At 40.3% G+C, this 12,250-nt stretch overlaps 1 protein-coding gene across 4 annotated transcripts in view; it reads left to right on the top strand.

Moving 5' to 3' along the window:
• Positions 1–12,250, top strand: part of stxbp5 (syntaxin binding protein 5) — a 107,614-nt gene that overhangs the window by 2,084 nt on the left and 93,280 nt on the right. For all 4 annotated transcript variants that reach the window (XM_020714430.2, XM_011491631.3, XM_011491630.3 and 1 more), the window contains exon 2: positions 863–960. In XM_020714430.2, coding sequence (XP_020570089.1) covers positions 863–960 — 98 coding nt within the window. The remainder of the gene's footprint in view (positions 1–862; positions 961–12,250) is intronic.

Here is a 12,250-nt window from a genome sequence, read left to right as displayed (position 1 = left end):
CTAGTCATCTACAAGTAGATGCACCAGAATGGGAGCGTTTAAAAAAACTCAGATGTGCAAATTTTTAAATCTTTATTTTCTTTGTATATGTCTGCCAACATAAAAAAGTACTACAAGAACATGTTAGAAACACCAAAACGGCTGCTGGCTGCAGGCTTTATAGCTCCTTCAGTCCTAGATATGTAGAATTTCAGCCAGACAACCGATTGAAGTGTCTTTGAAGACTCCCGACCTCCCGCCCCCCCACACTCACACCACCACCACCACAATATCCTGCACCTTTACAGTCTGCGTGGACACAAACTGTCTGTAATGTTCCTCTGCAAGGAAAGCAGGTGTCTTTGCTGCACTGAGTGCTTCTTATGTAATGTGTTTTAGCCTGCTCTCGGTGAGCAAACAAATGCAACAGCCCACCAACGGCAGACGGATGCCATAAAACTACAGTTGCACAAACACGGCGGGAAAGGGGGGGGAGGCCTTTTCATGGAAAACAGAGCTCTAAAAAGCCCTGCAAACGAATCATAACCAATTGCTTCCTATTGATGTATTTAATTTCCAGGCTTTGGTGTAATCACGACTTCATGTGGGAGGGAAGGAAGACGAGGTAAAATAAACCTTCCAAGTAGGCTCATGACGGTGGAGAGAGTTAAACGGTTTAACCAAATACCAAACTGTTAGACAAGAAAAATCACTTGTCTGCGATTTCAAGCTTTTATGTCTCATATTTCTACATCCGTCTGGACAGTATGTTTACCACAATCAGGTTGACAAAACAGCCCCCCCCCCCACATTCAAATGGATTATCTTTCTTACCTATTCTCTCCCTGCCTCTGTCCTCCCTCCTCTCCGCATGTCAAACCAGACCGTCCGTCATGGCTTCCCCTACCAGCCTTCATCCATGGCTTTCGACCCTGTGCAGAAGATTCTGGCCATCGGCACCCAGAGCGGAGCTCTCAGACTGTATCCTTTCTAGCTGCTGTTGAATTGTGGTGGGTTCCTTTGGCTTCCAGCAGCTCTGTTGGGTAGCAGCATCCCTGAGGGGCGGCAGCAGGTAAGCGAGCAGATGTCTGAACTGCCACAGTCTGATGCTGATGAAAGTTGGTTGTTATTTTTAGTGTATTTTTAGACTGTGCTGAGGAGTTTTTGATGGCATGGGTAAACAGTTCCCTGAAGCAGTCTGTGTGTTTGTGAGCTTCAAAAATCTGGAGTAAAATCTTTGCCTTTTCTTTCATCTTTCGGACAAGGTCAATCCATAACTTTGGAGCTCTCGTTTTATTGATTTCACCCCATCAGATTAATACGCGTTTGATCACAAACTGTCTCTCTGAGCGCCACATGCAGCACATGTTTGAGGGATGTTTTGAGTTGCTTGTGCTGCCTTGCAATATGAGGACATTTAGACAAACAAGGACAACAGATTGCTGCAAAATGACGCCACGGGGAGTCGTATAGCTTCACAGAGCGCCTGCAGTTTAGCCTGCGTGGGGCTTCTTTTACAGGTCCTCCATGTGTTCTCCCTGCCTGTCCAACAACCTTTGCCAGCTCATTACAGAGTGATGAAGAGTTTTCCAAATACTTGATCCTCTTACCCACCTGCTGGCAGTCGTGCTTGTGACTCAGTCTCGTCCACCGGTTCTGGAAAAAGCAGGATTTAAAAAAAATTAAAATAAAAAAGATATATATTGGCAGAAATATTGGTAAATGCTTGTTAGCACCTGAATTTACGTCATCTCCTCCTAGAGTGAGGGAAGCAGCCGTATGTGACACACCATAGCAAGCTTTAACAAAAAATCATGCATGCATTAGAACAGTCCAAATGTCCTGCATTGAGGGCCAGTTTTCGTGAGGTGGAAACGTGTGAGGGCCAGAAATAAAATGATGTTGGTCTGGATATAACAAAACAAAAAACTCGTCAATTTTAAATCTTATCTCAGATTAAATGGGCTCTTTATTAAATGTTCACTGTAAACATCTAATCACATGAACAGGATAATAACACAAATAGTTATTCAGAAGTACAAAGAGAAACAAAATTGTTCATTTAATGTTCTTATGACAGAATTTAGCCAATCACAATTAAGAAATCAAACACACGGTTTTTAGAAAGTGCTGGGGGCTGCATATTGTTGCAAAGTATTGCAGGCCATTGGCCGGACTTTGGACATGCTGGCATTAGAAGGTACGGGGTGCTCCATCATCATATGGAAGCTCCACGGTGCACCAGCTTATCAGGGTCTGTCTTCCACTTGCAGAAATGGAGGATGCTGCAGTCAAGAGACGGAATGCCTTCCTTCAGAAGATTTCCTGTTGGATAATAGCCGTCACTTTGAGATTAATTAAATTTGTGAGTGAGGCAGATGTGATCCTTTCATCAAAGTCAGTGGGACATGAATGCGTTGTTCTGTGATGCTCCCCCTTCCTCGCTTGGTGATCCCTGTATTGTCAGTAAGGTTTTCTTATCTGATGATGCCTGCGTGGTACACAAAACAGGTTTTGTGAGTCTGCACTTTTGCGTGGCTATGCAGCTTTCTTCAGGGGGAAGTTTTAGGTTTTGGTCTAAAGTTTTTTTCTTTTTCTTTTTTCTGGTGACATCTATGTCCTGTGAATCCCAAATGTTACAGGTTTTTGTTTTTTTTGGCCAGTTGGCCCTGTCAAGACTCTGGCTGGACTTTTGGTGGCAGATCAAGGGTCTCAGTGTGGTGGAGGACTTAGAAGTACAGGAGCTGTGTGCTTGATGCGTCTAGCTACAAAGCCAATCCCTTCAGTCCCCCCGCTTCCACTCAGCACTGTCCCGTGTTTGAAGCTCACCGCTCCATCTGCCTATGCCTTCACCGTCCAGCTGGGAAGATGACAATGTCTCTTTGTGGTCTGAAGGAGGGATAGAGGAATAGAGGCAGCGGTTGGCAGGATAGTCCGTGGAGAGCACAGAGAGGCAGGCTATCCCCTTTTCAAGATGTAATGGCCAAGAATAGAATCTTTATTGATCTGTGTGTGGTAATGCACCGAGTCAGATATGCCCAAGAGCACCCGCACGCACTCAATTGTTTTCTGCAAAAATATCTCTGCAGTGAAAAAGAAGCCGTGAGCCCATAGAAAACAGGTTTTTGCTGCACAAGCAGATGTCTCACATTAGCTATGCATTGGATTAGCAGCGTAACTTGAAAAAATAAGCAGCAATGCGGCGTGCTGAAGCGCTGGATGAGAAGTCTGCAGAATTTCCTATGATTTTTCCAGGGCAGCAAAAATAAATAACTAAAAATCAGAGGCAGCTTCCTGCTGTCTTGTTTGTTAGTCCTTGTTTTCCTAAACACGTCTGAATATCTCCCCAAACCCCTTTGCTAGTTAATCCACTCCTCTTTGTTTGATTGTAAAACGATGCTTTGAATACGTTGGCTAAATCTTTTTTGCATTAACCCTGATGTGGCAGCAGCAATCAGATGGAGGTTCATCGTCAAGGCGACCTGCAGACGTTTTCAGGAAGCTTTTAAAAGCAGGAGAAGTGATGGAGTTCAATTATTGTGGTTTACAAGCTGAAAAAACAAGTGTTTGTGTTGATTCTGGAGGAAAATGGGTGTACCGGTTTAACGTGGAAGGGGTTTAGCTTCCTCAAAGACCTTCTTTAAGCAAGGTTATCAGATACCATCACTTAAAAGCTTGTCGTCTCCTATTCATGTCGGTTAAGAGTGAGAAGCTTAACTTTTTCAGATGTGTACAAAAGAGATTTGTGTGCTTAATAATAAAAAGAATGGCTAGAAATTTGATTCCTCACTCCGATTGTCTTCTCTTGTATATTTTTTTTACAAGTTCCTATTTTGTTATGCTGTTTTTAGGCAAAAACAATTTGTTTTCTGACATAGTTTCTGTAGAGCGGCAGACGTTCATCAGAAATTTGCCTCTGAGTTGTGGGCGGGACGGGCCCCCCCTCCCCGTTCGGAGGGCCCCTCAAATAAACTATTTTTTTTCCAACTGCGTCTGCTCCTGATTCACAATAATCTGAAGAAAAAAAATACTCAGTAATGCAATTTTGAGCCTAAGTTCCTTAATTTATGTCATCAATCATCAGAAAAAGGCCACAAGATCATCTTAACAAAACACAATTTTCATTGGAGTGGTTCTTTAAGCTGTTGCCCATCATCCTGACCCTGGATTGTGGTGTGTAATCTGCAGGGTCATTGTGCGTCTGCGTTGGTTTGATTGCATGCATGTTTTGCAGCTGTGTGCAGCAATGTTGGCGTCTCACCTCCTAACTGGTGGTGGCCAGGAGAAATGACAGCACCATAACTCAGAGGCTCCCGGTGAGCCGGCAACACGCAGATCAATAGATCAAATTGTGAGTCGCTGCTCAGCTAGATTATCTCATTGACAGACTTGGGACATCATAGCACTCACACATCCAAATGTGGCCTCACAAAAGCTGCTATTATTTCAGGATGGACAGATGACCCCACACAGGTACAAAAGGAGATGTAAATATCAAATAAATATGTATGCCCAGAGAGCACAAAGGAGTTTCAAAGGGAGCACACGTGTGTCTTTGCACACAGGCTTTGCAGTAACTGCAGGAAACCGAGTGGCTCTGTGCAGCTTCTGGCTGTAGCTCAGATTGACTGTGACATATCTTCATCATTAATCTTCCCTCTGATTCACTCAGTATCTGTGCTGCCGTTCAAGCTTTTGCTGCAGTCACAGGAGAACCTCACTGAGCTCATGCTCACGGATCCAGCTGCTAAATGGGAACAGTTTTTGATATTTTGGCAGAAATTTATTCAAATCATTCTGCAAAAATAAACGTTTCCATGAAGATGTGATCAGATGGTTGCAAAAATGAGACTTTAGAATGAACTGGAGTTTAAGAATTTCCTCTTCAGAAACTTTTGGATCATTTTACATTGAAATTTAGACGATCAGAATAAAGTACGCAAAATACAGTGTTTTTTATTTATTTTCCTTTTAGATTTATGTTTGAATCAAACAAATAAACAAAGTCTCCAACTCAAATTGTTATTATTTTGAGAAATAACTATTTTAGATCAATGAGGGGTAATGAACTGTTTGGCTTCTTTGCATTTTTGCACCAATTTTAGTCTCTTTTATAGTTCTAACTTAATTACCCATAGTTGTTTTTGCAGGTTTCTGATTAAATTCCAGTTTTTATACTGTTAGATACAATTTATCTAATTTTGTGTGCATTTTAAAATATTTTAAATACATATTGAACCAGAATCTGATAAGTTTTTAAGAAAATTTAAGCCAAAAAAGGCATAATCTTTGATCCCCCCCCCCCCCTTATTTTGGTTTTATTTGGAGTCTCCGCAGAAGTCTAGGGGTCGTGTCCATGTGTTGTTGCAAAAAACAGGATTTTATCTTCTATGCTGGCCATAGCTTCTTTGTCTTGTCTGTTCCGTTGGTTTTCAGATACAAAAAAAACAAATTATGCTGCATAAGCTAGAAAAAAAGTACTGCAGAAGCTGCCTGTCTGTGTCCAGCAGCCTGACACTCTGCCTAAATCCTCTTGCCTTGACAAGCACTAAATGTGATCGGGGTTTAGCTCGATTGAATTTGTGCTTCTCCTTAATAATTCTGTGTACATTTAAGTCCACTTCATTAGCATTGGTTTTTGCTTGCCTGTGAAGATTTCCGTGCATGTTGAGGTTGCATTTGGGTCTGACACTATTCTGATCATGAACAGAAATTCCACTTGAGTCTTATTGTTCAGATGAAATAAAAACACGATTGGAGGAAATCGCCTTCGATTGAAGATGAACAGAAAAGCATGATTCAGCAGGAAAATGCCAGTCTGTGGTGACAGGAGGAACCTGGCTAACGTGTGTGTGTGTGTGTGTGTGTGTGTGTGTGTGTGTGTGTGTGTGTGTGTGTGTGTGTGTGTGTGTGTGTGTGTGTGTGTGTGTGTGTGTGTGTGTGTGTGTGTGTGTGTGTGTGTGTGTGTGTGTGTGTGTGTGTGTGTGTGTGTGTGTGTGTGTGTGTGTGTGTGTGTGTGTGTGTGTGTGTGTGTGTGTGTGTGTGTGTGTGTGTGTGTGTGTGTGTGTGTGTGTGTTTGCATGCGCGTGCTCGGGAGGTCACCAAACCATGCACTAATTATTCCCAGCAGACTGGATGCGACGCTTGAGTGGCTCATTGTAAACACACAGGTATCACGTGGACTAGAGAGAATAAATGACCCCTTTTTTATTATTATTTTTTACTTTAAACGCTGAGGAAGATCTGCATCTGTTGACTTGTGAATCTAAACATGAAATTATCTAAAACCCTAAAAAAATTTTTTAAGTATAATTCCTATATTTGTCAAGAGGTTTAAAATGTGTGGTCTCTTGATCAACATGAGAGCTGTTTGCTTCACAAGTGTTAGTGGTCAGTTCTGGGCGGGGCTGTTGACGTGGAGCAGCCCCGCCCCCTTTCCCCCTCCCTATTGTTGAGAGCTTTCTGTTAATACACCCTTCTGGCCTGCACAGCCTTTTTTTTTTACGTAACAAATACAATCCATTCATAAGCCGCTTTCTGCCGCTACCGTCGTGTCTTTGTGACCCACGTTCATTCAAGAGGGGAAAAATAAAAACAAGAATGATCGATTTATTATTGTCTCGATGAAAATGAGAAAAATATCATAAGATTGAGGATGCTTAAGCTTGCTGCTTCGTCATACCGGACATAGCTCTGTTGCTTGTCATGCCGGCATTCGGGCAGCTGGCTGGCCGGTAGACGGACAGCCAGCGCATATTTTAGTTTATGGTCGAATAGGAATAATAATATTCAGGACTTGTCTTTTATTAACATACTCTTTAGCAGTCAATTTACATCCGAAGGCTAGTAGGCTACATGCTACATATCCTATCATGCCTCACACATATCCCATAATGCATCTCGACCAATCACCGTGTCCCTGTAACTGTGGTGCATTTAAATACAACAGGATAACTGATAGGCTGAATGTAGGAATGGAATATTATTTTGTGGGAACAAGATATTAACTTGTGGGAGTGAGATATTTATTATTTTACCCATGTCAAGTCACGGGCTCAGTAATTTCAAACCGTGTAGTTGTGTCTGATCCTGAATTACAAAAATGTGAATAAACAATGTGATGCCCAAGTTTCATTAAATTTGTCCTCATCAGAAAAATGCCACAAAAACATGTTTAAAACACCAAAAACAACAATCTCATCCCACCGAAATGAAATGTCCTACAATTTGCCAGAGAAACTAGAAAGAGAGCCAAACTAACTGCTAGTTTCAAAAATAAAAAAATGAAAGTTCTTGTATTGTTTTCGCACTTTTAAAATGTCATGCTAGCTTATAAGTTGGCTTCAGTGGCAAAGCTACAACATTTTATATAGTTAGGAGGGGCAGAAGACTTTGGAAGGGTGGCAAATGAGAAGATTTGATTTTAATTTTGGTGTAAATAAAATTAAACAAGCTTATAATTAATTTATTCAATTTTATTTGAATAGTTTTTTTTCAATGCTTAAAGAAGCTGGCATTGACAGTTTCTAAATCTTTATCAATAATGATGCAGATATTGACTCAAAAATGTTAGAAAATTTTTATTATTTTGTTTCTCCCCCCACAGTTCTGCCCATGATTAGCTTGCTGCTCTAGTGTTCGGTAAATATTGGCGTTTTATATACGTTCTTCCAAACAAGATTTAAAGTTGTTTCCTGACTTTAAATATTTAAAAAAATTCTTGTCTCAAAAAGCAAAAAAAAAAAAAAAAGTTTTGATGTAGAGCATACTTGACGTTCTCATGCGATCAGAATTCAAGTGGAGCCGCTCTCTCATACCACAGGGATCCCAAAGTTTGAGCATGAATACAGTATCCAATATGTCTTATTGAATTTGTTTACAGCCATTGATTGAGACGCTCTGATGCAGGACTTCTCAGGCCTGCGGTAACTCTATGCCTTCCATTGATCTCATTGGTAAGTCTGAGGCTTTTGTCATCTGGACACTTTGAACTCCTCTAAGATTTACAACGTCAGAGATTATTCAGGCTGTGTTTTTTTTTTTTGTTTTTTTGTTTTGGGACTGTCAAAACAAACATTTTCTATGCTGGGTAGACATCGGCGTTGGCACTGGAGCATATGATGGCGCACACTTATGGCTTTAGCCTGTCCGCTCATATAAACGTCAGCGCTGTTACGGCTGTCCAAGTCTCATTGAAACATCACTGTCATTCAACGAATTAAACACGGTATCAGCAGGAAACGACTTTCTTAGTTCAGTGGAAATTGTTTGGTTTTTATTAACATCAGCAGGAAGCACCTTTATTCTGTTGTCCGGTTAACATGCTTGACCTAATCAAAGGCCCAAATGGTGCAGAAGGATGGCGATGTGGTGGTGGGGACTTCGGTCAGAAGTGAACGGGTGTCGGGTGTGGCGGAAAGGGTAACGGGGTTGAGTCAAACTCCTGCTGTCAGGTTGCCACAGTCCCTGCGGAGCTTGTAAGGGGACTGGCTCACAGAATGCTGCCAAGCACAAACATTTTGCCATCTAGTTTTTCTCCCCGCCTTTCATGTGACCTACCTGTCTCCAAGGGCCTAAAACACTGCTGAAGTAATTACTTACTTTAGCTTCTGTTTTCTCTTTTTAAATCTTACATTTTAGGGGGGGGATTTTAATAGTTTCCGATTAGTATAATCTCTTTTTAATGAGATTTTCTGATCGTGCACTCATGGACATTTTCTTCCTAGATCTAATCATCTGGGTGATCTTGTCATTGTTTTCGGGGCTCTTGTCCCTCATCAATACGATTTCACGTTTTTCTTTGATTTATCTTTTTTTTAGATTACATGTGATGACTTTATGAGGGTCCTAAGATTTTTCTAATGTTCATCTCAGGTCCTTTTTATTCTTTACTAAAACAGCTATGATTCAAAGATTACAGCTAATGAGCAAAAACAGTGTATTTTTAATTTTATTTTTAATGCACATGTGAATTCACTGAGGTATTTGGGTGTGTAATGAGATCACATCCTCTGTATGAGTTCCTGTGAGAATGTTCCAGATGATATTACAATCGGGTGAAAAGGAAAAGATGCTTAAGCTCTATGGCTTTTAAACTCTTTACAATGTTCCCAGCAAATTTTCAAGGTTTGTCTTTGTGTTTTTTTTACTTTAATAAATGTGTGTGTGTGTGTGTGTGTGTTTATATATATTTTGATTTTTATTTTTACATTAAAATCACTAAAGGAAAGAAAAATGATGCTGCACACAGTCATTTAACTTTTATTAAAGAATTCAAGATATAAAGGGGACTTTTCCCACGTCAGGAGTAAATTATGCTTTATTTGATAAAAGTATAACAAATGTAAAACAAATAATAAAACCAAATCAATAGGCTTCACCGAACTCTTTAAATAATTTTAAAATAATTACATGATAAATTAGTACCCTGGAAACGGTTTTGCAGATAAGACAACAAGAAGCATAAAGGAGGGCTAACCAGCATCTTTAATGCATGAGGGTAAAAGGTTGCATCTAAAATATTCTGTGATTGCAGCATTTATAGAGAAAAGTACATTGTGGTCTTAGAAAGAATCTTCTGCCTTTATAACAATATACTAGGGCTGTTTGAACCTTTTAACAGTCTAGTACAAAATCAGACTATACACTTAACAGAAACGTGCTGCCAGAGAAGAAAATATCAGCATTTAGAGTGAATGATCATGAACTATGAAAACTTTTGACCGCTCTCTACATCTTTGACATGTTTGTAGAAATAAAATGTTAAAATGATATCCTAAATGAAACCTAATAATGATTTAATAAGGAGTGTCAACATTATTAAGAAGCAAAAAATATATTTTTTGTAATTTTTTAATAAATGATCAAATTTACTTTCAAAACTTAGTGTGCTTTTATTTTGACATTCCAGACTTTTGAAACCACTCGTGAATTTTCCTGCCTGAGAACGACGTGTTCAGATTTGTTGTTTGCAAAAACCATGCAGCTGATTAGCAGAACATAAAAAGTGAGGTGTGAGTATGACCAAAGATTCAAATGTTACTTCTAGTCTTTACCCTTTAACACCAGAAATGTCAACGCAACATGAAAATGACAGGCTTTTTGACATGCTTGTAACTATTTGACCGTTTACGCGATCAACATGAATCAGGCGATTCGGACACGGAGAAAGGCGGCTTTGCACTGATATGCAACACTTTGTTAGTAAATCGCAAAGACACTTTTGTCCACGATATATTCAGCCGATCACTTGTGTAAAAAAACGGCTGAAGAGTTGCATTAAAGTTTACTTCTGTAGAGTGTTGCATATTAGCGCAAAGCAGCTTTTCTCTGCTTCAAAATCTACTGGAATTGATTCAATTGTATTGAAGATTTATGGTAGAAATAAGAACACTGGAGCTAGGTTTCCGATGTTAAAGGGTTAAAAGTCATTTTGCATAGTGGCACAAATGTGTGCATACAGACAAGTCATTAAGAAAACTACAACAACCACACACTACATTCCTTAAGTTAGCAAATTAGGAGAATGCACAGGGAATTTTCATCATTTGTGTGCACGCTACAGTAATCTCTTTGACTGTATATTGATCTGTACCGAGTGACCCCCCCCCACTCCTTTCAAGTGATAGGGGTGTGACCTTCCAACAAGCGGACTCCTAATTTGCGAGATTCATTGCCACTGAAAGGTTGACTCAAATCGACTAGTACCAATCCCGGCTCCCTGATGTCGTTTGGCTTTAACATGGCGGCATCTGTATAAAAAAAAAATGGTGACTGAATTGACTTCATTTCAATGGAGCTAGAAGTAAACCATTTCCTATTGGTGACGCCACATTCACTCAGTCCAGTTTTCATATACAGTCAACCGTTCATCCTCTTTAGGAAGGTTTGAAAAAGTTGCTTTATCTGTGTCTTTGTTTTAAAAATGGCTCCGCATTTCGGGTTTTATTTCCACTTTTACATGTGTTTCAGATATATTTGAGTCTCCATTTTGCTATTCATGCTCTTTCTTTGCTAAACCCTGGTTACTACAGACTTAACTAAAAGCATCTCCAACCTAACATCCAAAAAGGGTTTTTTTTCACTGCATTTGCTGCCAAAATTGTTGTTTGCATTTCAGCAACCAGCTTTTGCTTTGAGGTTTAGTTAGAATAGTTTGTCAGGTTCCTCTCGGCAGGAACGGTTTGTAGTCGGAAACTCCGATTCTGTCCAGGTGTGAACAAAGTCTGATAAATCTGGTATCTGTTTTCCTGCTGCTGCCTTTTCCGTCGGCTTCAATGGCGACGGCCTGCAGGATAGATGCACAAATGTCTCTAAGGGACGAGATGACTCAGGACATAATGCCTTGCCATATGGTTGTCATGCAAACAACCCATCCCCCTTCCTCTGTAGCTCCTGATCTTTATGGGATGCATTTATATTTGAGTGCATCAGCGTCAGCGTCCATCACGTGCATCCGTGTGCGCTGAAACTGTCCACTGGCTGTGCAGTGAGTGATGAAGATTATGTTGTGATGTTACACGTGGGAAGATGGCTGACATAAACCTCTCAGGACTCCAAGCAATCAAGAGAGCCACAGGTTATGCTTTTGCTCTGTGGGCAAACTGTAAGAATTCTCTTTTATGTGCTTGCTTTTCTTATTATTGTTTCCTATTTGTTAAGAAAAAAGCATTTCACCAGGGAGGTGCACTGTGATTTTTCACAACACAGGAGATTTTGCAGAGAAGAACATTGGCATTGTGCAAAGCGGTACAGATGCAAATCCTCGACATGCAGCAGATGTGACCTTGGTTTAACATTCATAGCAGCTGAAGCAGAGCTAAACTCCTTCAGGAAAAGGAAAGACGAGCAACAAGAGGGAAAGGATGAAATGCCTCAGACTGAAAGCTAAGCTGAGTTTAGAGGAGATGACAAAATAAGGAGATGAAGTGTGGGAGTGTCTGCATATGGAAAGGAGCCATTGTAGTTGCCGCCATTAAGTTCAGTAAGTCAGCCTGGGGCGTGTGGGTGGGGTTAGCAGAGACTGAATCTGCAATATTTGACTCCTGACTTAGTTATTGCTTAAAAATCCACTCAAATGAAAATAGTGTTTTAATGTTTTTAACCTGTTCTTGTGGCATTTTTCTGAGGATGGAGGACAAATAAAAAAAAGAAAATTAAAAAAAAATTGCTTTTTAGAGTATTTGTTAAGATCATTGTGAATCAGGAGCAGAGGAAAAGATGCCATTGGACAAAGCTTTTAGCTGTGATGTCGACGCTACAATCAGCGGGC

Source organism: Oryzias latipes, chromosome 24 (genome assembly GCF_002234675.1).
Source record: "Oryzias latipes chromosome 24, ASM223467v1".
NCBI lineage: Eukaryota > Metazoa > Chordata > Actinopteri > Beloniformes > Adrianichthyidae > Oryzias > Oryzias latipes.
The sequence above is the reverse complement of the archived record's forward strand: the minus strand, read 5'-3'. Positions and strand labels throughout refer to the sequence as shown.